The sequence below is a fragment of the Nicotiana sylvestris genome, chromosome 10 (assembly GCF_000393655.2).
Source record: "Nicotiana sylvestris chromosome 10, ASM39365v2, whole genome shotgun sequence".
NCBI lineage: Eukaryota > Viridiplantae > Streptophyta > Magnoliopsida > Solanales > Solanaceae > Nicotiana > Nicotiana sylvestris.
In genome coordinates this window covers 20,843,027-20,855,465 of record NC_091066.1, presented here as the reverse complement: position 1 = coordinate 20,855,465, position 12,439 = coordinate 20,843,027, and the positions used below count along the sequence as shown (strand labels likewise).

The 12,439-nt window shown below is 35.8% G+C and overlaps 1 protein-coding gene across 1 annotated transcript; it reads left to right on the top strand.

The window, feature by feature from the left end:
- Nucleotides 1-1,813: 1,813 nt before the first annotated feature.
- LOC104245725 (beta-glucosidase 44-like) lies at nucleotides 1,814-6,948 on the top strand. The gene is made up of 11 exons (XM_009801387.2): nucleotides 1,814-2,120; nucleotides 2,215-2,273; nucleotides 3,921-3,996; nucleotides 4,100-4,171; nucleotides 4,383-4,470; nucleotides 4,768-5,020; nucleotides 5,416-5,531; nucleotides 5,633-5,850; nucleotides 5,954-5,985; nucleotides 6,261-6,363; nucleotides 6,476-6,948. The coding sequence occupies exons 1-11, from the start codon at nucleotides 1,874-1,876 to the stop codon at nucleotides 6,751-6,753; spliced, it is 1,542 nt and encodes a 513-aa protein (XP_009799689.1). The 5' UTR covers nucleotides 1,814-1,873; the 3' UTR covers nucleotides 6,754-6,948.
- The last annotated feature ends 5,491 nt before the right edge of the window (nucleotides 6,949-12,439 follow it).

Here is a 12,439-nt window from a genome sequence, read left to right as displayed (position 1 = left end):
TAGCAAATGACCTAAAAAATTTGGGACCAAGGACTATCCCAACTTCTCTTTGTTTATATTTTTTTTACCCTTTGTCTTACCATCATCGGAACAATTGGCATCATTCTTGGGCAACAAAGGAGGCTTTTGTGCTGCTTATCCTCCTCGTTTGCTGGAACAAATATCGATTCAAGATTTAAATTTTAAGTTATAGGTTCATGTCTACTATTCGTTACAATTTCAGTGCAATTTTACACATAAGTTTATAATCCACGCCGAAAATTATGGATTTATTTGAACTCGTACTTAAAATGGTACATCCGCCCTTGCGGGAAGAGTAACTAAGCCTAAAATATGTGGTCAATCTTTCACTAGGCGCAAAGTGCTTGTATAGTTGTATGTTCAGAACTACTTCAGGGTTCACTGTTCAGGCTATTTATGCATCATTAGTAACGGATTTGTATTTGTAAGCAAATAAGGACCAACAATGTCACATGTCAACCAAATGCATAACAAGTACACATTCCTTAACAGCATGAAAAAATCGAATCAAATCAATCTCCTTCTTTGTTACAATGAGAATTTCCAAAAATGTTTGTTAGTAATCCGTATTCGTAAAATAATTCTAAGAAACAGAAACAACGGAAAAACAAAAATGTAGAAGAAGCAAAATTATATCTGAGCCTAATGAATTCACGTATTTCCTTAAGAAACTTAATCCCCTTCTAGTACCCGAAATTTAGGATTATTTTCTCCTATGATAGAATGGATAACCACATTGGTATAGCGATACTTCAAACACCAGTGTACAGTGAACACAAATGGTGGCAGTAAATCACACTTACTTTGTTTTAGAAAGAAAATAATGCAGAAAGGAAGAAATTTCAGAATTTTTGAAAGGAAAATTTGAGGGAATGATCTGGTATTTATAGCATCAGGTTGGGTTCAAATGAAGAGCCGCAACTCTTCAAGAATGGCTCGCATAAGACGGCTATAACGAAAATGGCTATTTACGCAAAATAAAATCGGAGGGAAATTTAAATTACCGTTACAAAAATGGTCAATTTGGATTAATATATAATTATTTAACAAATAAATTTTGTCCAAATAATTAATCAAATGTGAAGTCGAGCGACGACATCGCAAGATTTGCTTTCTTCTCAACTCTTTAAGAGCTAGAAGAAGTGTAATTATATATATACACACTCAACAAATGAGCTTTCCTCCTCCAATAATATTTCTTTGTAAGGAGTGAAATTCAAAATTTTATTTTTCCCACAATTTCCTATTCACTAAAACCCAACACTGTTTATTGGAGCTTCATACTTTTGTAACAGTATATATAAATTAATGAAGAATATCCAATATTCTCTTGTTTTGGAAAATTCAATGAGATAGACACATATACTCCCTCCGTTCCAGTTTATGTGAACCTATTTCCTTTTTGGTCCGTTCCAAAAATAATGACCCCTTTCTAAATTTGGAAATAATTTAGCTTAAACTTACTATTCAACCCTTAATGAGAAGTTTTTATAACCACACAAATACTCTGGGTCCACAAATTCCAAAAGTCTTCATTTTTTCTTAAACTTCGTGCCCAATCAAACAGGTTCACATAAATTGGAAGAGGGAGTATATGTTATCATTCATTTCCTCTTAACTTTTAACACGCTCCCTCAATTTCATTATAGTAAAATAACCTTGTCTTTGTAAATCTTTACGAAAACAACGGACTATGTCCGCGCTGGCCACACCACTCACATTTGACATTATATTACGTGCGTACCCTAATATGTTTTCTATAAATAAACTTGATTCTCACTACGTACTTGCCATCCCGCCCCATTCTTCACACTATACTCATCACTATATATATTCACTAATAGTAAAGAATATGATCAATAAAGCCACTCCATTGCTGTTTTTGCCGCTTCTTGTGATAATATTAAGCACTTTAACTCTCATTCAGAGCGATAATGTGTTGCCAGAGACGACGGTTTTCGACACCGGAGGGTTGAGCAGAGACAGCTTTCCAAAGGATTTTGTGTTTGGAACATCAACTTCTGCTTATCAAGTTGAAGGTGCAGCCAGTAAAGATGGCCGTGGACCTAGTGTCTGGGACACTTTCATAAAAAAGCCAGGTATTTTTTTTTCTAGTATGTATCATGTTTTTTTAATACTTTTTGGAAGATTTTGATCAGCGGAAGTTTGAGTTTTTTCCTGGTATTAAAACAGGACGTGAGCCCAATAATGCAAGTGGAGAGGTCTCTGCGGACCAGTACCATCGTTATAAAGTAAGTTTACATGTATTCTGCCAAGAGTCAATTTCTACGTTAATTAGTGTATTTACTATTCTTTGTGATAATAATGAGTCCGGGAGTTAATATAAATATATATATATTCTACTAAAAGGAAATATGTTGTTTCTATACATGTAAATCAAGGAAAATATAGTCAGATTCCCTTTGTACCGCTGTATTCTTTTGTCTAAATTCTTAACCTTTCCGGTGTCACTAACAACTTGTTTGGATGGTTATTTCGTGTCGTTTTATAATGTATTATATTGTGTACTACATTGTATTGTATTGTTTGATGAATATAACGTTTTGATAGATTGTATTGTTTGTCGTTGTTTCATAATGTCACACACGCACGAACAATGTAAAGAATAAACTTATACTATTATTCTAAGAAAAAATAGGATATAGAGTAGAATTATTATATAAAAAAGTAAAGTAAAGGATAAAATATAATTTTTTAATAATAAGAAGAGGCAAGATGAGAGAAAAAAGTTAAGGTAAAAATATCACAATACCAAATCCGTTATTACATTGTATTTAAAATAACTATATAATAGTTAACAAACCATCCAAACTGTTAATCTAAATGTTCTTGAGAATGTAACGAAGTTGATCGTTTTTTTTATTTCCACAAGATTATTTTAGGAAATGCCATATATTTAAATCAGCTAATGAAACTAGAGCAACGCGGTGTTCCGTATTTTTTTTATTGCTATCGTCCCTAGGCTCATGATATTTAGACCACTTAATATTTTTGTATCTCATTTTAGTTCTTTTTTTTTAAGATGAAACTGAAGATTTGACTTTCTTTCTTCTTTTGTTTTGACTTGAGAATTAGAAGGTTTGTTTTTTGGTTAAGATAATTCTTTGAAGAGTTATTTGTTGTAAAATTAGTAGGTCGCAAATGTCATCTTCAATCGCCGCTTGGCTGCGAGAATAGTCAAAGAAAACGATTTCTGGTCTTAACATATTTTAATTTTGAAGGATAATCTTTTATATGGGAATATGAAGCGACAGCTTTAACAAAGATTTGTTTATGGGTTTTTACAGATTTTCCCCCCCTAATTGTGGGGGGTAAAAATCTGTTTTAGCCATCACCAAGGTCAATTTGATAGACAAAATGATTAACTATATACTCCATTACTCTTTCTCGTAACACGAGCTGTGACATGACAGTATAATTATCCTTGAGAAGATTTAAGAAATCCAATGTTCAAATTGAACTTTTTTTTTAAAAAAATACTGTTTACCTTGTCAAGGATCACTACTCCATCCCGTACCAATTTATGAGTAGTTTTGACCAATTACATTTATGTTAAAATATTTGACGTTTGGACAAAAAAAAGACCATTTATTACTTCTTTTGAATTCAATCCATACTGTTTAAGTTAGTGAGGTTTAACTAAATAAGATGTATAAAGAGAGAGAAAGAATAGTTTAGACAAATATTGACATTGCTATTCAATAATCTTCTTAAATGATGTACACAAATTTTACTGTAAAAGATAAGAATATGGACCGGAGGGAATAGTGGTTTTGCACAACTCTCATGGATAATAGCATCATGTATAGAAATTTAACCTTAAAATAATTACGATTTTATGACGTGAAAAATTAACTGAATCCTTTTCTTGGATACAGGAAGATATTGATCTAATGGTGAAGCTGAACTTTGATGCTTACCGTTTCTCAATTTCTTGGTCCAGGATTTTCCCAAGTAATTTCATGTCTCCTTTCTTCTTTTCACTTCTCAACTTTAATATCTAGCCTTTTGCATAAACATTAATAATATTCTTTTATGTCTCACTTTTCCAATGTAGATGGAACTGGAAAAATTAACTGGAAGGGAGTTGCTTATTACAACAGGTTGATTGACTATATGCTCAAAAAAGGTAAAACTTATCAATGTTTGTCCATAAGATGTGCTAAAAATAACATGTGTGGTATGAATGTAGCTTTTTGGCAGCACGTACAGACACACCTATTACATTTTGTCTAGAACTATACATATATTATGCGTACATTTGTCACAAAAAATAGTCGATGTAAGGGTACGGGTTTAAAATGCTGCATTAGTTTATATTGAACATTTTTTTTTTGCAGGCATTACTTCATATGTTAATCTTAATCACTACGATTTACCTCAAGCACTTCAAGATAAGTACAAGGGATGGTTGAGTCATGAAGTCGTGTAAGTACAGTTGTACCTCTGTATAACATCATCGCTATATAACAATCATTCACTATAAAAATTAAGTTTCTTTGGAACCATCTTTCATGTTATGTTATAATATATATTTTTTATAACAATATGTTGCTATAACAACTAAAAATATTTAGAACAAATGAGGCTGTTATAGAGAGGGTTGACTGTATATCAAGAAAATATACCCCACATGATTTCTTGTCTTGATGAATAAGATAAGCTAAGGTTAAAACCTTGTTACTTCTTTGTTCTGAAAATACTTTTGCCATTTAAATCTTGCAGGAAAGATTTTGCTGATTATGCAGAATTTTGCTTCAAAGCATATGGAGACAGAGTCAAGAATTGGTTCTCATTTAATGAACCAAGAGTTGTTGCTGATCTTGGGTATAACACTGGGTACTTTGCACCTGGTAGGTGCTCCAAAGCATTTGGCAATTGTATATCAGGGGATTCTGCAACTGAGCCATATATTGTTGCACATAATCTAATATTGAGCCATGCTGCTGCAGCTCAGAGATATCGCGATAAGTATCAAGTAGGATAATCCTTTTTTATGTTTAACTTATATACACTAACAATGTAAGAACTTTACGTTATCGTATATTTTAATATGTTGTAGCAGGTAAGCTGCCTTTTTTTCAGACCACTAATCTTATTTCTATTATAGACGATTACTTGTGCTAGTTATGGAAGTTGAAACTATTTCTTTTCTTCTTTTTTTTTTGCTTTATCTGGATATAACGGAAACTGTGCCCTCCAAGGGTAGTACTAAGACTTCGTACATGCTACTCTCCTCATACCGTACTTGTGGAATTTCACTAGGTTGTTGTTGTTGTTGCTTTATCTGGATATCGTACACCATATTTCAACTCAAGACATACTAGGAGAAGAGGAGCAAGTTTTAACTTAATCTTCTAATGGCAATCACAGGAGAAACAGAAGGGAAAATTTGGAATTATCTTGGATTTTGTTTGGTTTGAACCTCTGACTAGATCCAAAGTGGACAATTATGCTGCTCAAAGAGCAAGAGACTTTGAATTGGGATGGTAAGAATTTGCAAATATGGCACTTCATCACTTAATACTATTCAATCCTCTGCTTAAGCCTTATATTAAGAACAGCAGTTTATTTGGACTTTATTATACAGGTTTTTGCATCCTCTAGTATATGGAGAGTACCCCAAAACCATGCAAAATATTGTTGGAAATCGATTACCCAAATTCACAAAAGAAGAGGTTAAGATGGTCAAAGGGTCAATTGATTATGTGGGCATAAACCATTATACTACCTTCTACGCATTTGATCGCCATCTATCCAAACCAAAAGCCCTTGGCTACCGTCAGGACTGGAATTGTGCATTTGCTTGTAAGATACTAATGTATTAGTTTCACTTCTTTCTTTTAGCTAGCTGAAAAAATGTTCTGATTTCCTATATAAAGACTATTTGATTCTAAATAGCCTGATGCAGATGATCGCAAGGGAGTACCAATTGGTCCTAGGGTAAGCACATTGAATTTAATGTTTTTGTACCTCAAAACATTGGTGTATTTGATGCCATGTGACCGCGGGTTACTGGTTCGAGCCGTAGAAACAACATCTTGCAGAAATGCAGGATAAGACTACGTAAAATAGACCTTTGTGGTTCGGCCCTTTCCCGGACGGCCGGATCCCGTGCATAGCGGGAGCTTAGTGCACCGGTCTGCTCTTTTTTACCTCAAAAAAAGACTATATTCCTAAATGTTGGCTAATTCCATCTTTATTTCGAATGCCTGTAGGCGCACTCCGACTGGCTCTATATTGTGCCTTGGGGTCTATACAAAGCTGTCAACTATGTAAAAGAAAACTATGGAAATCCTACCATCATTTTATCAGAAAATGGTATACTTAATCAACTAGTAAAATGTTTTGAAACTGCTATTACCGAGTCTTGTTTGAATTTCCAGACCAATTTAAAAGGAATTCTAAGGACTAACTATAGATGATTTTTCAGGTATGGATTATGCAGGCAATATTTCCCTTCCTGAAGCTTTGCAGGACACCAAAAGGACTGATTACTACAGAAGCTATTTGGCCGAACTGAAGAAGGCTATCGTTGAAGGAGCTAATGTCACAGGCTACTTCGCGTGGTCATTGCTCGACAACTTTGAGTGGAGACGGGGTTATACTTCTAGATTTGGTATAATCTATGTTGATTACAGAACACTCAAGCGATATCCGAAGATGTCAGCCTATTGGTTCAAGCAATTACTTCAACACCATATGCATTAAGCTGACTTTGCCTCCTGTATTTGCTTTCTCTTTTAAATAGTTTGCTTTGTATAGGAAATGCGTGTTTAGAGTAATTGGCCCCCGTAGGTTGGCTTTGTGAGCTCTTCTTAGAGGCTAGAATTTCTAGTCCTGGTAGTTTTATAGAACATCATATAGCCTTCAAGCAATATACACGGGCACTGTAGTTTCATGATTCGTAATATTTCCATGATTCCAGCATTTCCACCGTTGAAATCGAGATCTCGCTTATCAGATTCCATTGTGGAAGACACAATTTTTCTGATGAATTCGTCATGATATACTTAATCCATGCATAATATCATAAAAAATGAGTACAAATTTTTGACTACTACTTAGCATTAGCAATAGGTCTCTTCAACTACTTATGAGGTTTGAACCGCCAACCAACTCTTTCGACTTGAGAGTCATCAAAAGAATGAATGACCGCTAGAGGGGGAAAGTGATAGACATTAGTTCCCTACTACATCTTTGTTAGGTGTTGTTCCGATAGAAATTGAATGACCACTAGAGGGGAAAGCATTTATAAGTCTTGAATCACTGCAAAAACTGTTCTCTTTTTTGTTATTCAATAGCTCTTATCTGCCGTACCATCAAGATTCTAACTGTCACAAATTTACATAAAATTGAAGACAAGTTTGCAAAATCTCTTGTTCACAGAATGAGCAATAACCTACGGCTAAGAGTGCCGATTTTCATGTCCTTTTGTATGCACAACCAAAATAGTGGTACTAATAAGTAAGAAACCAAACAAGGGAAGAAGAATAATTTTGCCTTTGAACTATTTGAAATGTGTTAATTTTGTTCTCCGTTTCATTTTTGGCCTAAAATTGCTCTCACTATTAGCTAGGTAGTGTTTGACCCAAAAGATACTGAACCCTTTTTGGTTAAATCAATTAAAAGAAGATAAAAGGGTAAATCTCAGCTAAGTATAATAAACTCCAGAATGAGAGACATGAAGGATGAACAAAGTAAATAGTATGTATTGATCTCGTGGAACAGATGAATTAAGTGTGTGAAAAATGATCACCAAGAATGTAGAGTGAATATTACAATGGAAGTTCTTCGTCCCAAAAAAGTCCCCTTTACAAGATTTTTTCCTCATCATATATAAGGGACAACCCCCTTCTGTACCCTAAAAGACATATCATAGGGAATATTCGAAGGTATATTCCTAATGCCCCCTGCTAGGCCTACACTACTGCAAAAGTCATATGCCTTTTGTCCACTGTCGGTCGTCGTCGTCCTCCATAGGACGTCATGCTGTGAATGTGAGCACGTGATTTTTTCCCTATATGAATTACTCTCATAAATTCAAGAAAATAATTTCTTTTCATTATTTGCAATTTTGTGGATTTTTGTGGCATTTTCTGTTAATTATTTGCATTTATTTGTGCATGTTTATTCTATTTTAATTAATGGAAAATACAAAAAATGTGTTGCATGTGCATTTAGGAGTTAATTTTGCATTTTTAGAATTAATTAGTAATTAAGTTACTTTATAATGAGGGAAAATCACAAAAAATAGTTCAATTTGTACTTTTAATGTTAACTTTTAGTTTTGAGTAGATTCCTTTAATTTATTGTCATAATTATCCTTAAGGATTAATTATTGTTTTTGGTCAATTAGATTCTAGGATTTAATTCAGATTTTTATTTAATTTTGAAAAAAAAAAAGAGAAAGGAAAAGGAAAAAAGGAATTAATTTTGAAAAGGAATGAAGAGATGGGTTGTTTAGGCCAAATTAAATGATTTTTATTCCAGGCCCAATGTTTTGCTCTCCAAACCTGTCTGGGCCAACACCCACCCGGAACCAGCCCCTAGCCCGGTGCGGTCTCCCACTTGATCGAACGACGTTGTTTTAACGGCCTTTAATCTGAGCCATTGATCCCTTCTGATCCAACGGATTAGAACTCGACCTCCCTATGGTATATTACTGTCCGAACAACCCCTACCCCCCACACCATTCCACTTCCCGTCTCATTCTGCCTCTCTCCCAAACCTTAGAGACCGCCGCCTCCACCTTGCTCCGCCTTACTCCGCCCACCGAAAATCGCTTCACGGCGGTTCTGGTAGTCCAATCACTACTAAATTAACACCATGAACTCCCCTCCACCTCCCCATCCCAAATCGCTAAACAATTCCCCTCAAATCCCCCTCCACCGCCTCGAATTTCAGATCTAAGGTCAGCGCCTAAAACCCTAAAATTCCCAAAATCCGCCCAGAATTACACCACGCAACCCCTCATCTCCTTCCTTCCTCAAAATGTGCTTGTTTCATCTCAAACCGGTCCATCAGTGGTGGAGCAGAGGTCTGGAACGCCCTAGGTTTCTCCCTAGTTTCTTTTCTGGTTCAGCAAGTTGAGTGAACCCAAAACTGTCATTAATCGTTTGTCTTTTGTCAAGGACAATCGATTAATGATCGTCAAAGGTTCACTTTCTTCTTCAGAAGGTTGTTCGAGTTCATGCAGTTCTTGCTAAAGCAGGTCTGGGATAATTTTCTTGGTGTCGATTGGTTTCCTTTTGATCTTTTCTTTTGTTTGTTTGTTGTATTTCCAGCTTCTTCCTTCAGAAGTTTCATTTTTTGCTTAATTGCATTATGTTTCTGGTTTTAAGTTCATTAGTTAGCTTGTTTGCTTAATTGTTAATGACAATCGGTTTCATAGGGTTTGAGTTTAACTTGGTTTCAATTCGTGAGATTCTCTTCTTTCTGCTAGGTTTCATTTTATGTTTGTGAATTAATTCTGGAACTGAAGCATTAAGATTAGTCAAGTATAGTTCATCGTTTGCATTAATTCTTGTTTCAAGATCATTTTCTGAATTCATGTCTATGTGTGAAGGATTTTAGGCTAGTTCTTCATAATTTCAATAATTGTTTTGAATTTCAATCTGGTTGAAAGTGTCAGCTCGTTTCTTTACTGTTTATTGTGATTGTGAGCATTCAGAACTTACGAAGGGGTAAGTGCATAACTAGGAAAACTTTAGGGGTAGCTCTGGGAATTGGTTTAAATTGGAGAATCTTTTCATAACTGATTGGGAAGCTTCCTAAATGGACAACTGTTCAAAAATTATTAGGAAAACAGGCTAGAAATTGAAAATATCTGAAAAAATGGACAGCTGTCCAGAATTCAGTTTCAAAAGATGCCTTGTGGGGGTATTTTGGGCATTTGGACTGCCTTGCCTTGGAAGGCACACCACAGACCCTCCCCTCCTATAAATGAAACCTGCCTTTCACTAAATAGGGAGGGACAAGAGGGGGGGAATTCTGAAAGTTGGAAAAATGGCTGGCTCTTTGAGAAAACTCTGAAAACAACAATAGACATCCCTGCAATTTCCCTGTTAGGAATGGACAAAATTTTGTTTAGCTTTCGATTTCTCCTTCTCTTGTGGTAGTCAGAATACTTCAAACTCACTAGTTATAATTCTGATTTGAGAACTGGCTTGAAGACCGAGTTCTCGATTACTATTCCTCTACTGTCCATTGCTGGTTTTAAAGTTGTTTTCTGCTGTTATTCCATCTCGCTGGCTTGCTGCTGTTGCTGTCTCATCCTGACCCTCCAGCTTGATTTTCTTGTTTTGTTTTGCTATATTCAGGTACTTTATCTTGAGCTCAATCAAATGTGAATTCAGATTCGAAGCATGAAATGAAAAGAATGAAATTTAGAGCGATGCTTCAACCAGTATTATAATTTAGTTGTATTGTATTATGTTCTGATTTTACATCACCTTCTGGCTGGTTTCTGGTCTATAATAATTGAATTTCATCCTTGTATGGGACTTGAGTACTGTTAACATTACTATAGTAGAAGATTCAATTGAGTTATAGGTGTTAGATTTGTGTTAATTTCTGCTGGACACATTGAATGGATGTTTGCCTTCATGCCATTTAGGTTTGTGATAAGCTAGTACTCTATTTCTGTAACTATGCTACTCTTATGTTGGTTTTGCTCAAAGGAACGGTGGTACTGTCCTCATGAATGAAAATAGGAAGTCAGTATAATTATTAAGTCCATCGAAGAATTTGAATTAGTTTGATCCACGTGAATTTGTTGAGAGTCAATGTTTTGATGTTTATTTTTGGGAAATGTTGGTTCCAGTATGCTAGAATTGACACACATAGGAATGGGATAAGAAATATTCAATGGTAGTTTGCCTTAGTGTCGAATACAGCTGCCTGGGAAACTGTGTGTTGCTTGTTTTCCTTGAGATAATTAATTGAATGGCTTTGTGAATTAATGTTTAGTGTATGAAATGGGAAACCCAGTTAGTAATCAAAATCAGAATTAAACATTAGTTTTATTTCATATTTTCATATAGTTTTGGTTGATTGGTATCTAATGGATCCTACACAAGCATTGGTTCTGAAAATTGGGCTAACAGCTGGCCCAGTTATGGTGTTCAAACTTCAAAGCATGCAGAGTCAATTTGTATGTTATTTGCTCTTGGGCGTCCCGTATTTGTTAAGGTCGGACTCGTTCAAGTCCAAGCCCAAGACGGAAGATATTTCAAATGGGTCTAGGTGGGGGTTAATTCGCCTTTGAATTATTTGGTATTTAGCATAATTTTATTAGCAATAAATGGATCAAACTCTTATTTTCGAAATAATTAGAGTGCCCTCTAAGTTGCTCCTTAATTACTGAATTCCCATAAATTAGAATCAAAGTGTGACGTGCCAAATAGAATCTAAAATGCATGGCCCTCATTTAATTAGTTCTTTCAAATCCTTAGAAATCGAGGCGTGCCATTTAGTTGAACTTCCATGGCCCTCGCAAACTTGAAAGTGCGTAGTTGCATATGTGGTGGGATAATTTGGGTAAATCGGGACAAGACACGGTCAATCAATACTTGGGAGGCCTCATTGGGTTGTTGAAGATTAATCCTAGGGGGGACATCATAAAGGCGTTGGTTACATTTTGAGACCCGGCCCACAACGTATTTCATTTCTCAGATTTTGAACTTACCCCAACATTGGAAGAAATATCCGGGTATATTGGGAATCCCAAAGTTCCCCTAAGACAACAGTACCTGATTGCTCCAAGGGCAGTAGCTATCCACAGGTTCTTAGATTTTTTTAAAATAAGCAGGGGGGTCCACAACCCAGACTTGGAAGCTGGTTTTTGTACTTTGCAGTTTATATACAACAGATATGGTCATGTAGGAGGGTTCAACAAGCCGGAAAATAAAATCTGCAGCAAAGGAAACCGCCTAAAATGAGAAGAACACAGGTGTTTCGCATTTATGGTGGTCTTCTTTGGACTTTTGGTGTTTCCTAGAAAAGATGGGAATATTGACATACGAATAGCCGGAGTTGTCAGCACTTTGCTTACTCAGGCCAACAGCACCCTCGCACCCATGATAGTAGCTGAAATCTTCCGCGCTCTCACAGCCTGCAAAGCTGGAGGAGACTTTTTTGAGGGGTGCAACGTGTTGTTGCAGATGTGGATGATCGAACACTTATGCCATCGTCCTCAATTTATGAGCTATGGTTTGATATAGAAGACATGCGTAGAAGAATTTTACACAAGGGTTAACGGGATCAGCCTGCCGGAGGGGGTCACGGAGTGGGAAGCGCGCCTCTATTCCATCACTGCAAACCAAATAGAGTGGACATTTGGATGGCTGTCTATGGATGAGTCATATATATGCCAGCCATTGGGCCTCATTTCCTC